General features: G+C 34.9%; 1 protein-coding gene across 1 annotated transcript in view; it reads left to right on the top strand.

The window, feature by feature from the left end:
• Positions 1–17,740, top strand: part of LOC150087928 (tubby-related protein 3-like) — a 106,858-nt gene that overhangs the window by 41,710 nt on the left and 47,408 nt on the right. Inside the window, exons 6-8 of the mRNA XM_090369966.1 lie at positions 8,258–8,473; positions 13,127–13,236; positions 17,165–17,267. Of these exons, the coding sequence (XP_090226092.1) occupies positions 8,258–8,473; positions 13,127–13,236; positions 17,165–17,267 (429 nt within the window). The remainder of the gene's footprint in view (positions 1–8,257; positions 8,474–13,126; positions 13,237–17,164; positions 17,268–17,740) is intronic.

Here is a 17,740-nt window from a genome sequence, read left to right as displayed (position 1 = left end):
CTTCGACATTAAGCCTGATATACCTTCATCAATATCATTGATAAATATACAAAACAACAATGGGCCCAACACCGAACCTTGTGGGACTCCTCTAATAACATTAGTCCACGAAGAGCAGCACCCATTGATTACCACCCTCTGTCTTCTCCCACTTAAACATCCTTTTATCCATTGTAGCAACTTACCCTTAATACCATTCTGCTCCAATTTGTAATAGGATTGAAAGGTCCTGTTTGAAATGAATTGGACATGTCAAGAGGATGAACGAGAGGCATTTGCCAAGAAGAATGTTTGGTTTACAATTAAGGGACAAAAGACCAAGGGGGAGACAAAGAATGAGATGGCAAGACATGATAAAGACCGATGTCATTAAGAGAGGAGGAAACTGGAGTGAAATCAACGACGGAGAAAAGTACACGGACAGGGCATAGTGGCGATGCTTCATATATGTCGACCTGTGGAATAGTGGAACGATGGCAGATGATGATGATGATTATTTAAACAACACTTTGTAATATGATTATAATTTTAAAGTCACTTATTTTAGATTGCTTTAAATTATCAAAGTCTGTTTACAGATTTTTCAGTATTGTATAATGATCACTTGAACCAGTTTCTTCCAAAGCTCTCCTCAGGATGGCTTTAGCTACACAAGTTTGCCATTTTGTAACTGGAATTCACTAGGCTAGTGAATTCACTGGAATTTGGGTTCATCTTCATTTTTGTCCTCCTTGGCAAAATTATCAGTAACAGACTGGGCAGTTTCTTCTTCTGTTAAAGCTGTACTAACTACCTGTTTATAACAGATTGTACAAACAAAAAGGCCCAATAAACTGAAAACTGCAAATTGTTTTTATTGTTTTATGGTTGTGACCTTCAGAAATGTGTTTTAGAAAAATATCACAGAGGTGTTCAAAATTGATTCTTATAACTGAAGTTGTGATTCTAATAAATGATGAAAGTGTAGTTCATTTTATTGATTTGAATCGGTTCTTTGAAATTTGATTCTCTAAAGCGGCTGATTCTAATAACCAGTGATCACTATAACTGGTGCTTACTGTATATATGATACATATATGTGTAAATATTTTATATATAAAGTATATAAGTATCATATATACAGGGTTATCACAAAAAAATTAAACCCTTTAAAAAGTTTGTGATGAGTTAACTAAATGATATACAAAAACCAAAGTTATATTTCTTGAAAGGGTAACTAAAGAAGTCTTTTTCTAACCTATAAATGTTTAGTGGGTAACCTGACTACACTCAAATTATTATTAGCCATATGGTGCAAAGAAGCCTGAGGCTTATGCTGCACCAGCCAAAAAAAAAAATTGAGTACCCTGAGAGAGAGAGAGAGAGAGAGAGAGAGAGAGAGAGAGAGAGAGAGAGAGAAAGAAGGGAATCACCAAAAGAGAGAAGAATGATGTTATCCAGCTCAGGACCCTGGGTGTGCCAAGCCCATACTCACCAAATTATATATGAACTCATCTCATACTTTGTGTAAGGTCTCTATGCCAGTGGATTTTACAGCTTGATGAATACTTTTTTTGAATACCTTTGAATATAACATTGGATTTGGGGGAGCATAAACTCTATCTCTGACATCACAAGGGAAAAAGTCCAGAGGTATCAGATCAGGTGATCTGGGAAGCCAGGTCTTTAGACAACCACGACCAATCCATTGTATGAGCAGTTTATATTTAGTAATCCTGTTACTTCATTGTGAAAATGGGGTAGTATCCCATCTTGTTGAAAAATTAAATTTTCTCTGAATCCTTCGTTAAGCCGATGCATTAACCATTTCTAATTGTATTCAAGTAAACAATTCCAGTTACAACTTTTTTTTTTCAACAAAGAAAAAAGGACCATAAATTTTGTTGTTGGACATAGCACAGAAAACATTAATTTTCAGATTGTTTTGCAAATATTCAAATGTAGTGTGAGGATTTTGTTTCCCATCTCAGATTGTGATGATTCACATATCCTGAGATATGAAAACTGGCTTCATCACTAAACAGAAAATGAGCTGATAGATCTTCATCTTCAATACAGTTCAAAAATTCATTACACAGTATAAAATTTACTTAAAATTTACTCATTTTACTCCATAGGTGGAGCGTTACTAATTCGAGGTAGTGCAATACCATGGCAACTCATTGTGAAGGTATTCACAACAGGAGATATAATTAAAATGATGCATTAAAACTACCTTGGTAGTAGAAATGATGTGTGTGTGTGCATTGCCCATGCATAAACTCCTTCACAAATTTTACTTCTTAATGACATATTACAGAGACTGGCAAACGGTTTTTTGCGAAGCATATCTTGATCAGTCACAGTACATAGAAATAAAAATATAATTAATTACTTGTGTGGTTTAATTTTTAAGTTTACTTCAAATATTTGTGTACCTACTTACCTAATGTATGTTTTGTGATAAAAAGTTATAATAGTTCTGCAGCTGGTGTATTTTATTTAAAATTTATTTTTTTATTAAAATTTATTTATAAAGATACACTGTTAAACAATTCTGTTAGGTCAATCTTGTGATTTTATTTTTAAAGTAGCTTATATAGCACGGAAAGGTCATCTGCGTCTAATCTATAGTGATTGTTTGAACCTTCATATGTCTTCATTTTTAATCTTTTCTGTAAAATTTTCTGAACTGTTGTAGGCTGACCTTGATTAGCTTTGATTTTTGACTCTCTTGGGCAGCAGAAAACCATGCAGCTGTTTTCTCACTTATCTCAGCCTACCAGAACTCTTGCCTTTTTCATTTGGCCATTTCTGAAAATTGTTTACATCACGTACAAATCTCATTTCTTCTCAGTGGACCTTTATGAAACTTGTTCCTCAATAAATGTTGTGCAGATGTAGCTGATTTTGTCTCCACAAACCATGCAACATATTGCACCTTCTCTATCTGGTTTGCCATTTTGACAATAGTATGTTCTCAGTGCTCCTCTTGATGGCTTCAGGAACTTTATACACTTGTAGGTTAGGAAAAAAAAAATTTTTTTTAGTTATTGTTTCAAGAAATGTAAATTCGTTTTTGTATCTCATTTAGAATATCATTTTATCTCATTTTGGTTTTTATTCATTATAAATTTGTTCCTCAATAAACTTTGTGCAGATGTAGCTGATTTTGTCTCCACAAAGCACACAATACATTTCACTGTCTCTGTTTGGTTTGCCATTTTAGAACTGTATGTTCTAAGTGCTCCTATGGATGGCTTCAGGAACTTTATACGTTCGTAGCTTAGGGAAAAAAAATATCTTTTCAAGAAATGTAAATTTGGTTTTTGTATCTCATGTAGCCTACTCCTTATGGAACTTGTTCCTGAATAAATGTGAAGATTTACCCAAATTTGTTTCCACATAACACATTACATCTTCTTTGTTTGACTTGCCATTTTGACATTTTATGTTTAAAGCACTGTCATAATGGCTTCAGAAATTTTATACAGTAGATTGTCGAAATAACGGCACCCCAAATAACGGAACATTTGAGCTAATGGCACATTGAGATCGGATGTTTACATACAGCGCAGATGTCTTACAGTGCCAAAAAAGAAAAAAGAAAATGGCAAGTCACATGATTACTGTATTTGTTTACATTTGGCATTTCGAAAGTGAATTCTGTACTGATATCACGGATTATACCACTGTTTTACATTTATTTTAAATTAAAAACCCATCACAATGGCTCCTAAAGTTAACAAACCTCATACAGAGAAGTAAAGAAGAACAACATTAAAGCTTAGTGGCAAACTTGATATAATCCAAACTATTATATTAGGGTCACCTGGAAAGTTAATTCATATACCCATGTGTATTGTGTCTGTAAATTGCATGTGTTCTCTGGTCAATTTGCATGAAACTGAACCATGGAGTGAAAAAAGCCCATTCCTCACTATGTCAATGGGATTTGAATCTGGGCCTTTCCACCCATTGTGCGAAGGACGGTGATGATATCACTGTGCTACCCACACAGACTAAACTTATAATAAAGAATATAGAATGGGACATAAGCAGGAGTGTATTAATGGCAGAATATAACATTGGATTTTCAACATGTTTATGGTTTTTTTATGTGCAGTTAATAAAATTGCATTCTTAATCTCTCTATTTCTTATTTAGCCTCATTATTTCTGTATTAAATATATTAAAAATAAAACTTTCTAGATAATGGAAAAATTGAAATAACGGCACCTTGAATCCCCAAAGGTGCTGTTATTGTGAAAATTTAATGTACATTCATAGGTTAGGTAAAAAATTTTTTTTAGTTATCTATTTCAAGAAAAGTAAATTTGGTTTTGTATCTCATTTAGTTTATTCATAATAAATTTTTTAAAGTGTTCACTTCTTTTTTAACCCTTTTATATCATAAATATTTTATATGGCATAAATATATGCCCTCTCTAAAAATACATAAATGATTTTTAATGAATATTATAAATTTAATAATGGAAACATCAAGCCCCTGACTGCTGAATACGGTCGATCTGCCAACCCGCACTGGGCCAGCGTGGAAGATTATGGTCCATTTCCCTCAGCATGAATTGTTGAGGAGGCTTCCACCCTGCAGTGGGTTGATAATGGCTGCACTTTACTTTACTTTTTAATATACAGTAATGTAAGGCAGTCAGATGTGAAATTGCATTTATGTTATTTTTAATCTACATAATTTTACAAAAATTTTAAGAAAGCTGCCTGGGCCAGTTTGGGACAAGGGATATGGGTGAATAGAGAAGAAAGTATAATAAACTCTACAAAGTATAAGTTTCCATTATGGAGTGATGAAATCAAAGCCTACTGCCTGTTATGGTTTTGGAGCATTTCGAGAGAAAGGAAAGGGGCAGAAGGGTAAAACACAAAATAAATAAAGGAACAAGTCTGAAAGGATGCTTGAGAAGATGGCTAGATAAGATTCAAATGTATCTGGATGAGGTGGAAGTTATAAAGTGGAGGTGGTGGCAAAGGTTGATAGAGAATGGAGGAAAGCAGCATCATCATTGGAGGACCATGGAGCTAAAGAAGAAGAATATGTGCATCCTTGAACCTTTGTACAATATTTGTCAAGCCTTTCAAGTTAAATAGCACCCTGCTAAAAAGTAGTAAATGAATCAGAATATTTTTTATTTACTTAGTTTTTTTGGTTGTTGTTGGTTTGTAAGAAGTGTTTTCACTAGTAATAAATATGGCCAGGTTTTAAGAGAACTACAATATTCTATAATTTACCAAGTTTTATCACTGAGGTTTTGTAAATAAGTTTATTTCAAATTAAAAATTACCTTGTGATACTCTGGCTTTTATACAGCTGTCAGGTATTGATCATGATTTCTTGAATACTTAAGATATGACTTGATTCTAAAGCAGTCACTTAAATTTAGCACTACAGTATGAATAAGTTATTTCAGATCTCAGACTTCAGATGATCTTGCTATGAAATGATGTATTTACCCATTTTTTGGTTATGATAAGAACTGTAGTAAACATGTCAGAAGTCTTTTCCCCTAACCATTCTTTAATATAATATTTTAGCTTACAAATTTTGAGCAGATTGCTATCCAAGATGATGAATATCAGATTTAAATTTCATCAGCTTGGCATATGAATGTACAATTTTTTTCCCCTTGCTTGAGTGTATGTGAAAGGTATTCAGTTTCTTTCAAGAAAGTCGTACAGTATTTCATGAATTGCATTGTTAATAAATAGTTCCAGGTGGTGATTACTATGCTGTCAGAAAATTTATCCACAAATTGTTGATTTACTTCAGCATGCTTTCCATGAAGAATCCAATGATACCCATTTTCTTTGCAAGAAAATGTCTGTCTTCATTGTCTCGATTTTTTTACAGTTCATGCCTCTATAGATTGTGAGAAATGTTTTATAATAGTAATAGTTGCTGTATTGTCTGCTACAGCCACTTTCTTCAGTTACTCTGACATTTTTAGATAATGCAAAGCATGGTCTTTTCACCTATGATAAATTCATTCTTTTTACTTATGATAAATTCATCAATTATAAAATCTGTTTTCTCATCATATTCTAGTGTAAACTGGACTCATTTCACTCAATTTTATGGAAACTGAAAAAGAAATTATTTGCTGTCTTTTGGTCACTTAATTCTGGCAGATGGCTTTGGTATTTGATTATCAATTTAAAATTTGTGATGTTTCATGGTGGCTAAACTGTATTTGATATTTAGTGATTTAATTATTATTTCTTGTTTTCCATTGCATGATCAGACTTGATCTTTCATATTTCCCCACTCCACCCTCACCCAACTACCACCACCATATTCCACAATAGCTTCTTATCAGACTACTTTACTAGTTTTCCTGTCCATTGTTTGAAGTTGTGAGTTTGTTGGTCTCAATTTTCATACAGACATGCATATAGAACGTCATAATCCTCTACTAGTTCTGTCACTTATGCATTAATTTCTTAAAGCATTGTTCATTCAGCTAACAGTCTGGATAATGTTCTTCACTTTTGTCAGGTGGACATTCTACATGTGTGTATGGAGTCAGTCTCTTGCTTAAAATTGCTGTGAATTAGAAACTTAAATAATTATCGTAGTATGCACCTTGAGATAAATAACTTTCTAGTATTTTTTCAAACTTTGTCTGTTTTTTTATCTAGCCTACTGGAAGAAGTAAAAACCTACCAAGTAGCTGGACATTATTCACAGTAAGCCTAAATTAAGCTCTACTGATGTTTTTAATTTTATTTAAGAGATCAGCCTTTACTCTCTGTTTTCTTCAAATTCTGGTTTCTTCAAGTACTCATGAAGTATTCAGGATTAATGCTGATATTTGCAACCTGCTGTTACATAGCAGAACATTTCACTGATCATATGCTTTTTTTTGTTGTCTGTAATTTCAGGAAATTCATAAGGAGGAAAGTTGGTCAAGAACAGAAGTAGAAGAAATGAATAAAGGAAAGTTACTTCAGCAAGTTCAGAATTCAGTTCTTGAATGGATGATTACTAGCTAATGCATATGTTCAAATTGGTTTGGAAGAAAGAAAAGAAATTACAGCTGCTAATTCAGAAAACAGTATATATGGAAATTCTTTTAGAAAAGGCAGGCAGAATGTTTGTTTGTAAGAAGGGGAGTGGAATGAGTTTTAAGAGTTTGAGAGATTCTGAGGACATCAGCCAAGATTTAGGAAAAATATTTTACTAAATATTTTTCCTAAAAATGGATTTTTAATGTGTAAAAAGTTACCAGTTATTTAGGAAAAAAAAAAAAAACCCACTGAGAACAAAAGCAATAATAGATGCAGAGGAAGCCATATTAGATGGGCTTATGCCAAGAAAGGTTAACCTTTTTACTGATTTCTTTTTGCCCAGAGATCATTGAAGATAACATGAACAGCAGACTTTGTGAGAAATAAGATAGGACTGGGTTTTAAAAAAATTTATGCTAAGTTTTCTTTGCCATATTGGAGAATTATATGGAACTCAACATTTAAGGAGCCAGTGGTGGATGTTTGAGAAGTATCTTATCTGTTTGTGCAGAGTAGAGTTTTTGAATTGGAAGTGAAAAATAGTGCACTATCACCTGATAAACACTGCATATGATATTAAAGGTTAATTACAGAGGTGAAAAATAGTGAAAGAAGAGAACTTTGAGGAACTCCAAAATAAGTTAACCCATCTAACATTGCACAAAGTTGAGTGGTTAGGAAGTTAACTTCTGATTGAAAAAATTGGAAAACAGCCATAAGATGTAAGCTTATTTAGAAGGCTATTATACCAAGCACTGGATTAACTCAAGCAGTTTTCCATAGCATTTGTCCACAGATAAGTAACACAAGCCAAGATATCAGATGGATGTTGCCAGCAGTGAGAACTGGAGCTAGACTTTGCAAAACTCACGTATGGGGCTGCCATCCCAGTTTATATCCTGCATTTTGTCCACCCACATAAGTCTTCTCCTAGTGCAGGGTCAGATGTATTGCACCTTGTGCACTTGTCTAGAACCAAAACTACCAGGTAATTAAAACAAATAAAATGAGTGGTGGTTTAGAAGCCAGTGGTCTTCAATGCTGTGGGTGTTATTTTTATATTCTAGTTCTGTTCAACTTACAAACCACTCACTGTTTTGTAAATGTTCTGTCCACTGAAGTAATAATTAGACGAACTCTGTATAATATTCAAAAACAACTTTTTTTAATAAATATTTATTTATGATATCAAAACAAATTTGTTTTTATAATTCTAATATATATTTTGTTGTAGATGATGGATACTCAAGTGCAACAATCAAGTGGGAAAACAGTTGTGGCTAAATCTACAGAAAAAGATGGAGAAATATTAAACATTACATCTTTTGTTAAAGAACCATGTCCACGAGGTTCAACAATACATTGTAGAATTACTCGTGATAAGAAAGGAGTAGACAAAAGACTGTTTCCTGTGTACTTTTTATACTTAGAAAAGGATGATGGAAAGAAGGTAGGAAAATGTAATATTTTGTGTGTGTGATTTATAAACCACAATTTTAAGTTCATAATAGATGAAGTTTTGGTAACTGCATAATTACTGTAATATTGGTTAGATTAATTTTTACTTTTAATAATGATTATTTACAAGATCCACATTGAATACTTTATCTCGTGACTTAGATGGAAATGGCAAAGGCAATTCCTGTATGAGTTACGAATTCATTACTTGTATATCTTGTGGCATATATTGTCAGTTTAGTTAATAATCATCCATCAACTGATAATTCTCTTCTTTGTTCTTGTTGTAAGGAGATTACCAATTTCAAATTAAAACTTGATTTATTACTAGGAGATATGAGTCACTGAAGAAATGGGTGCTTGCTCTCAAGACAAATGTGACTGGGTGCTTGTCTGGACTTGTGTCTAGTGACCTGCCAAGTGATGAACTCCTCATTTAGGCCCAGAACTGCATAATTGAATGCATACTGCTTTGGCTCAAGAGGATTTAGTTTTATTAGGAGATTTCATTGTCGGGAAATGGATAACATTTTTGTTATAAGGATAGGTGAACTATAATATGTTTGCTGGGAGCAACAATTAATGATATCACCAACAGATATAGATTTTAAGGGGGATAAAGAGAGCATTATTCTTCATGTGAGGACTAATGATATTAAATGCACATAAACTCACAATTTGTTGGATAAACATAAGACCATGCTGAAAAAAAATGCAAGTAGGTCAGAATGTATTAAGTGTCTGCAATTTTGCTCAGGCATGATGGAGAGGACTTTATCTGACAGCACTCCTGATATTACTGTCAGGATTATTGTCAATAAAATGAGTAAATTCTCCCAGTCAGGACAACTAATTCTGACATAATAGAGCTAATGGAAACTTGGTGTCTCCCAAAATAGGGGATGATGAGTTTTACTCTGGTCTTTAGAAAGGATAGGCTAAATAGTAGGGATGAGAATACTTCTTATCAAAAGCAGCTTCAGCTTGACTAAAGTTTTTCCCAGATTTAGAACTTATGGTTGTCAGCATAGAATCTGTATGGTGTGAATTAGTTGGATGCAAAGGTAAAATGAGAGTGGGGGAATGGATGACAGCAGGATATTTTTGTTCACCAAATTTTCTAATATATGCAATATCTTAATTAAGTCAAGTTTGACTGATTTAGCTTTAACATTAGATGAGGCATATTATGACGCAAGAAAGTAAGCTTATAGAGCATCAGCCAACAAAAAAAAAAAAAAAACTTCCTATTTCACCCATCTGGTCACTCCAAATGTTTGTCCAGTTCAGCCTTAAATTTATTTATGCTATCAACTTTCACAACAACAGATGGAAGTCTGTTCCAGCAATCAACTACCTGCTGGCTAAAGGCAAACTTCTGCACATCTGTTCTACAACTGTCTTTCCTCAATTTGAATCTATGCCTGTCCAGGTTCTTAATCTGAGCAAGCAGAAGAATCCCATCAGCATTGAGCCTGCTCAAACCATTCAAGGCCTTGTACACTTCAATCAGATCACCTCACCAGTGCCTAGTCTTCAGATGCTGCAGCTTGCAGAATCTTGTTGCTCTTCTCTGTACTCAGTCTAGCAACTCTACATCCTTCCTAAAATGAGGCCTCCAGACCTGTACGCAGTATGCAAGGTGTGGCCTGACCATTGCCTTATACAAAGGTATAATCACCTCCTTGTCTCTGCTAGCAAAATTCCTATACATCATTGACAAAACTCGATGACTTGCTCTGGCAGCCTGTCTCCACTGCTCAGAGAACTTCATATCCGACTGCACAATTACCCCCAGGTCTTTTTCATTCTCCACCTCCTTGAGTTTAGTACCACAGAGTTGGTACATTTCTCTTGGGTTACTACTACCCATATGCAGTACTTTGCATTTGTCAATGTTAAACTTCAGTTGCCACTTCTCAGCCCATCTGCCTAAATTTTCTAGATCCTTTTGCAGTAGCATACTGTCTTTAGTGTCATTAACAATCCTGCAAGCTTGGACATTAAGCCTGATATACCTTTATCGATATCATTGATAAATACACAAAACAATGAGCCCAGCACCGAACCCTGGGGGACTCCGTTAATAATATTAGTCCATGTAGAGCAGTGTCCATTTATTACCACTCTCTGCTGTCTCCCACTGAACCATCCCTTTATCCATTGCAGTAACTTGCTCTTAATGCCATACTGCTCAATTTGTACAGCATTTTTACCCATGCAACAGTATCAAAAGCTTTCCTGAAATCCAAGTATATGATATCAAAATTATTTTTAGCATCCAGTTCCTTTGTGACCACATCATAGTATCCAACCAAATTGGTCAGACAAGACTTCCCCCTTAACAAACCCATGATGTGTCTGAACTATTGTGTAGGTGATCCTGTATCACCTCTTTAACCAGTGACTCCATTATTTTCCCCGGAACAGAAGTTAAACTAACAGGTCTATAACTATTTGTATCACCGTTTGAACCTCCTTTGTGAATTGGGGATACATTTGCACATCTCCAGTCCATGGGGAACTCCCCTAACTCTAAGAATGCTTTCATAATTATGGATAAGGGTTTGCTTACTTCCCTTTCTGCCTCCTTCATTATAAATGGATAGACTCCATCTGCCCCAGGTGTCTTTTTTATGTTTAACTTCAACAATTTCTCCTCCACTTTGCTCTCAGTTATCACAAAATCACTTAGTTCCCTGTTAGAATTTGATAAACTTCTGGCATTTTCCTCCTTGAATAACTTCTCATGTGTGAATGTAGATGCAAAATACTCATTCAGTTTATTAGCTACTTGAGCAGGATCAATAGTCGAACCATCTAGTCTGATATATCCCCTTCCTTCTAAAGTTTACATAAGTAAAGAACTCTTTGCTGTTTTTATTTGCATCCTTTGCCAAAGATTTCTCTTAATGTGCCTTCACCTGCCTAACCTCCTTTGTGACTTGATTACAGACTAGATGCCAACCGGGCTAGCCAGGTGGGTAAAGTGCCTGCCTGGCAACCCCAAGGTCGCGGGTTCGAATCCCACCTCGGGCTTGGATCAAAGTACTGCAAAAACTTTGGGAGGTGCACTATGGCCACAGAAGCCGATGCGCCAACAACTACAAAAAAAAAAAAAAAAAAAAAAAACAGACTAGATTATATCTATCGTAGGCTTCTATGTCTCCTGATAATTTATTTGCATCCCATGCATTTTTCTTCTCTCCCACAAGCCTCATTAATTCATCCAACATCCATTTAGGCCTGAACATTGAACAGTATTTCTTAGTTGGTATGAAAAGCCTAGTAGCCTCCAAGATTAAGGAACTGAAAGCTTCCCATTTAGAATTCACTGTTGGTAACATCATCAGTTGATCCCACTCTATAGAATTTAAAAACTGAGACCTCTGTAGTTTACGAAAACAGAAACCCATCCCTTTACCCCGAATGGTAGTCACATCTTTAAGTAAATCCCACATCAGTAAGCTGTAATCACTGTTACCTAGTGGTTCCTTTATCTGCAAATTCCTAATGTATGCATCATCACTGCAGACACCACAGATCGGAGTTGCTGTTCCAACACAAACCACAGATGCTCGATGAGATTGATGTCTGGGGAATTTGGAGGCCAGGGCAATACCTGGAAGTCTTCCTCATGTTCCGCAAACCAGTCTTGAACATTCCGGGCGGTGTGGCATGGCGCATTATCCTGATGAAAGATGGCACTGTCAGAGGGGAAGACCATTGCCATGAAAGGGTGTACTTGGTCAGCAGTGATGTTTAGGTAGCTGTTAGATGTCACAGTGCCCGGCACATGGATGACTGGACTCAGGGTATCCCAGCAGAACATTGCCCAAAACATGGCACCGCCGCCACCGGCTTGTTTTCATCCCATGGTGCATCCAGGTGGCATCACTTCCCCAGGTAAACGACGCACATATTCCCCTGCCTTCCACGGGGTGCAACAGGAAACTTTATTCATTGGACCAGACGACATATTTCCAATCACTCAAGGTCCAGTTTCGGTGCTCGCATGCCCATTGTAGGTGCTGTCGCCGGTGAACTGTGGTTAGCATGGGCACTTGGAGCATTCTGTGGCTATGCAGCCCCATTTTCAGCAGGGTTCGATGTACTGTGTGCTGTGACACATTACGGTAAATTTTACGGTCGGGACACGGTAAATTTTATTTACCGTGTCCCGACCTGTGCATGCTCTGTAGTTCACCTGCAGTTGCTTTGATTTGCATAACGACTCGCTGGTCATGATGTTTTGGCTCATCAGTGTATTAGTTAGAAGCATAAATAAGAGATAGCAGTACCTACCAGAAAATTTGATTACAATTTGTACAATGAATTGGACAGGCTTTAATAAACATTAAGTAGTGCAACCTTTTTGAAACAGTTTTGAAAAAATATAAGGCCTACACACAATAAATGTAAATTTATATGTATGTTGCTTAAAACAGTTAATAAGTTAAAATGGGCACTACTGTATAATGTTCCTCTCTCTCTTTTATACACACACACATACCCCTCACCCACTCACCCACCAGTAGCACTCTAACAAATAATCTATAAGTGGAGTCTGAGTATATCAGCACTGATAGGCTAGTTTGTTTTGTTCAGGTCATAAATATCTCTCTCTTCTCCTTTTATTTTTTAGATTTTTCTGCTGGCAGCCCGAAAAAAGAAAAAAAGTACAACCTCTAGCTATTTCATTACTACAAGTTCAACTGATTTCTCCAAAGCAAATTTTGTTGTAGGAAAACTAAGGTAGATAATAAGTATATTTATTGCCTATTTATTTGTTACATGCTGTTGTATATAATTTGGCATGACCACTAGGTCAGAGAAGTTTACAGTTAATTATTTTGGCATACAGGCTTGAATCATGATCCCACTGAAACGTGTGTGCATTACTGAACCCTTGCTCTTGACCACTTGGCTATGTCGGCCTAAAATGTATTATCCTTCTGAATTACATTTCATTATTATGTAGGTTTAATTTCCACCAAATTTTACTGCATTTACCACCAAATTTTGTTTTTCATTATGTAATTGTGTTTATTTCAGTACAGATAATCCTCTAAAGTATATTGTGTCATGCATGTTGGCCTTATGCACAAAATAAGTTAACTACTGTATTTTCCAGATGATAAGACATATTAGACCGTAAGATGCACCTGTGTTTTTGAAGATAAGTTTTGGGGAAAAAATATTTTACTGCATATACAAGTGCTCACTAAACAAAGTGTCAGTTTAAAATGCTACTGTTATACTTATTACTGATGTTATGGTCTGAACTTTCATTTTCTTCCGAGAGTGTATCATTTTCAGGGTCACCAGGACATTGCTCATTCCACATTTCTTGAAAGATGCTAATTTTTCATCTGTTTGCACACTTGGTAAGTGCTTGTTTGCTTCATTCATTCTGTTGGTGTTAAATCACGATTTTGTGCCTCCATCCATTTGGTCCACTCCTTGCACATAAATATTTTAAAGAGTTAATTGAGATATCTACAGTAATTACAAATTTTTCTTTTACTTTAAACTTCATTTTCATACTAAAAAAATATTTTTCATAGTGTGAAATACTTATATTTTTTTCCCACCCTGTGTTTTATGGTAGTGCTTGCCACACTTTAATTTGGCATCCCCAACCAAAATGTGCTATTTGCACCCCGACACACAAGAAAAATTTTGTAACCAAAGTCGTTGGACAGAGTTATTTTTTTGTGCATGAGCCTTAGATGCTTATAAATGTGACTGAAAATAAATATTTCTTACTGAAATTTTTTATCTTACCAAAAATGCATTGGACATGAAACCAAATTGCAGAAACTTGAAATTCCTGTAGGTACAAAATGCTGATAGATGTAAACTGACAGGTACAAAGTATTTATGGATTAGTATACCAACAGGTTTGAAATGTAGACCGTTCAGAATGCCCCAAGATCTAGTGCATGTACATTATGTCACTAGCAAACTGGTAAAGAACAGCGCCACATTATCTTCACAGTATGACCTGCACAGTATACCTTCCTTATCATTGGAAGGTGTACTGTGCTTCCATAGGGAGGATGCTGCAGAGGCCTATATTTTAGCTGGATAGATAATATAATAATTTTTTTTCAGGATCAGATGATCTTATCGTTCTTTGTTGATCTAATCTTAAAAAATGAAATATAGCACTTTTTTATACATAATTTTTGGAAAATTAATTTCAGTTGATAGGAATGTGAAAGTATATGTAAATAGGTCACTCACAAAGCAAGACACCTCCTGTCAATTTCTGTCTTCTTTGTTCCTTTATGGCTCCTCTCTTAAATCTTTGAGAATAGCAGCATAGGCATTTTCAGTGATTGTTTTCTTATGTAGCATGTAGTCTATTAAAAAGAATTCCTTTCATATCCCAAAAAAAGGTGGCAATAATCTTCCTGGAGGAGGAGGGTTGAGGTCTGAATTTTTTGGGTGGTGGTGACTCATGATGCTTTATTGTATGCTTTGTTCTCAGTGATGAATCTACATTTCATCACAAGTTAGAAACTAGAAAGAAACCCTTGTGGATCAGCATCATGCATGTTTAACTTTCCCATAAAAATTTGAGCTATGGCCTTGCACTGTTCTGATGGTCATTGAGAACTGATCTTTGACATGACCAAGTCTATCCTGCCTAACCAGGTCTTCAACATTTTTTTAGTCACTTCCAGTAGTTGTCCTGATGGCCATCCTCTGTGAATTTGCAACCCCATTTATATTGCTTGGACCAAAATTTTATCTAATATTCAGAAGGAGCAGCAGTACCATATATAGCTTTGATTTACTTATTATTATTAGCCATATGATACAAGGAAGCCTGAGGCTTATGCTGCACCAGCCAAAAAAAAATTTTGAGTTACCCCAAGAGAGAGAGAGAGAGAGAGAGAGAGAGAGAGAGAGAGAGAGAGAGAGAGAGAGAGAGAGAGAGAGAGAAGTCAGAAGTAGAAGGGAATCACCAAGAAAGAGAAGAATGATGAAATCCAGCTCAGGACCCTGGGTGTGCCAAGCCCATACTCACCAGATGTGAGCCCCTGGGGTTATGAACAACTTTTGGTCTTTTCCTTCTTTTATCAAAAATTGGATTATAGCATGAATACTCCAATTTCATGACATCCCTCTTTGGGTATGTTGGCTACTTTAAATCTCTTCTGTACTTCATTGTATTAGCTGGTCCTGCAAAATAAGATACAGACATTTATGAAAATATGATAAAACTATAATTTTTTATATATATCCAAATCAAGCATATTTATAGTCAAAGTAGAAAACACCGAATACTCCTTATTCACTCCTCCGGCACCTTACCAAATCTGAAATCAGTCAACCTATTTCAGTTAAGTTGACATTTAAAAGCATTTTTGTGTTTTTTCAAGACAACAAATGGAATGTTTGGTTGACCTCCAATTCCATTAGTTACAGAATGAGGATGTTAAAATGGGAAGCTTTTTAACACACACACACACACACACACACACACACACACACACACACACACACACACACACACACACACACACACACACACACACACACACACACACACAAATGAAAAGCCCACAGGTGTAAGATTATCAAAATCTGACTAGTAAGGAAGGAAACATATGTTTCATTTCATTAATTTTTGATTATATACCATGTACAATCTAATAATCTTTTTTTTTGGTTCATTTTGACATTTTCACTGCTATTAATAGCAGTGAAAGTTTTTTGAAAAGCTTGTTTTATTAATAAAACAAGCTTGCTTTTGGATGCTTTCAAAAAGTTATAACATTTTTGTGTGTGCGTGTGAACAAAATTCCATGCATATGGAATTTTGTTCTTAGAAGTTGTACGTTTAACAGAAGTAGTAGAATTCATTAAACATTATTATATACGCTTATGTTTTAACTTAAATGTAAATAATTTTAATATAAGAATATAATATAATTATTTAATATAAATAATTTTAATGTTTGAATATTTTAATTTAAATATACATTGCCTGGATAGAATCCAGGCAATGTGCTTAAATTCTTAGACTTGTACTAAGTCTAAGAATTTAAGAATACCTGCTTTGTACAAAAGTTAACTGTTTAACTCTGTAATGAACACAGCAAAAAAACATCCAAAAGTTGTCATCTGGTTTATTTTATAACCCATGTAGACCTTTATTTTTGTATAAAAGCAAGGAATAATTCAAAATTGTGCACTTTATAATTTTATTTTTATTCTACCACTATATGCATAATAAAAACAAATAGTATCCATGTTGTAACAGGCTTGTTCTTGTTATCCAAAAATATTTATTTCCTGACTATCTCTGATGCTTAATGATGTGAAGTGAGCAAAAACAAAGCCAGAACAAAAGTTTTATGGAATATTAATATGGGGGGGGGGGTTGTGCATAACATAGTGCGTGTTATGCACAAACAAGGTACCATAAAGAATTTTTTACTGCTACTTTTCCAATTAAGAAATAAATAATAATAATACAGAACAAAGTGAATACCACACTGGAGGAATACCAAAATTTGTGCTGATGTAATTCTAATACATACTGAAATTTTTTGGTTGTTTTGTGTTTATTTTTTATGACTTTTTTTTTTTTTTCAAATAGTACAGATAGTTTTTGCAATAATTGTTCAAAATCGTAATGTGATTTTGAAATTGTGTTTTCTCATAGGTCAAATCTGCTTGGAACTGAATTCATAGCATATGATACAGAAAACACACAAGGAGAAAAGCATTGTGAAAATCCACTTAATGAAATGGCAGCTGTTATATATGTAAGCCAGTTTTATGCTCTACTGTTTATTTAATAAAATATTTATGTACTATATACTGGTAAAAACGATTAGGGGATTGCTGCATATTGATCCTCTAATTGAACAGTTTACATATCAGTATCCACTGTCACCATGATAACAGCACAAACTTACAAACTGATATACAGGTGTAAATTACTAAGTTTTCCAACAAATACATAATGAGATTATTCAGGTGTACAACTATTTCATTGTAGTTGTACACTATTTCCATATTGTAGATGTATCTCATTTGTGGACTAAAGTTGGAAAAGAACATGCTTTGTAAAAAGGATAGATGGAACAGGACCAGGGTATGTCTGCCAGGGGCAAAGGTTGATGACGCTGTAGAGCAGATATCATCTTTTAAGGGCACAAAAGGTGATATAGTTGTACACGTTGGCACTAATGATATTAAGAGTAGGAGACTGGCAGAATTACTTAACAAGTAGAGA

The sequence above is a fragment of the Mastigoproctus giganteus genome, chromosome 3, assembly GCF_048544385.1.
Source record: "Mastigoproctus giganteus isolate SK-2022 chromosome 3, ASM4854438v1, whole genome shotgun sequence".
Classification (NCBI taxonomy): Eukaryota; Metazoa; Arthropoda; class Arachnida; order Uropygi; family Thelyphonidae; genus Mastigoproctus; species Mastigoproctus giganteus.
The sequence above is the reverse complement of the archived record's forward strand: the minus strand, read 5'-3'. Positions and strand labels throughout refer to the sequence as shown.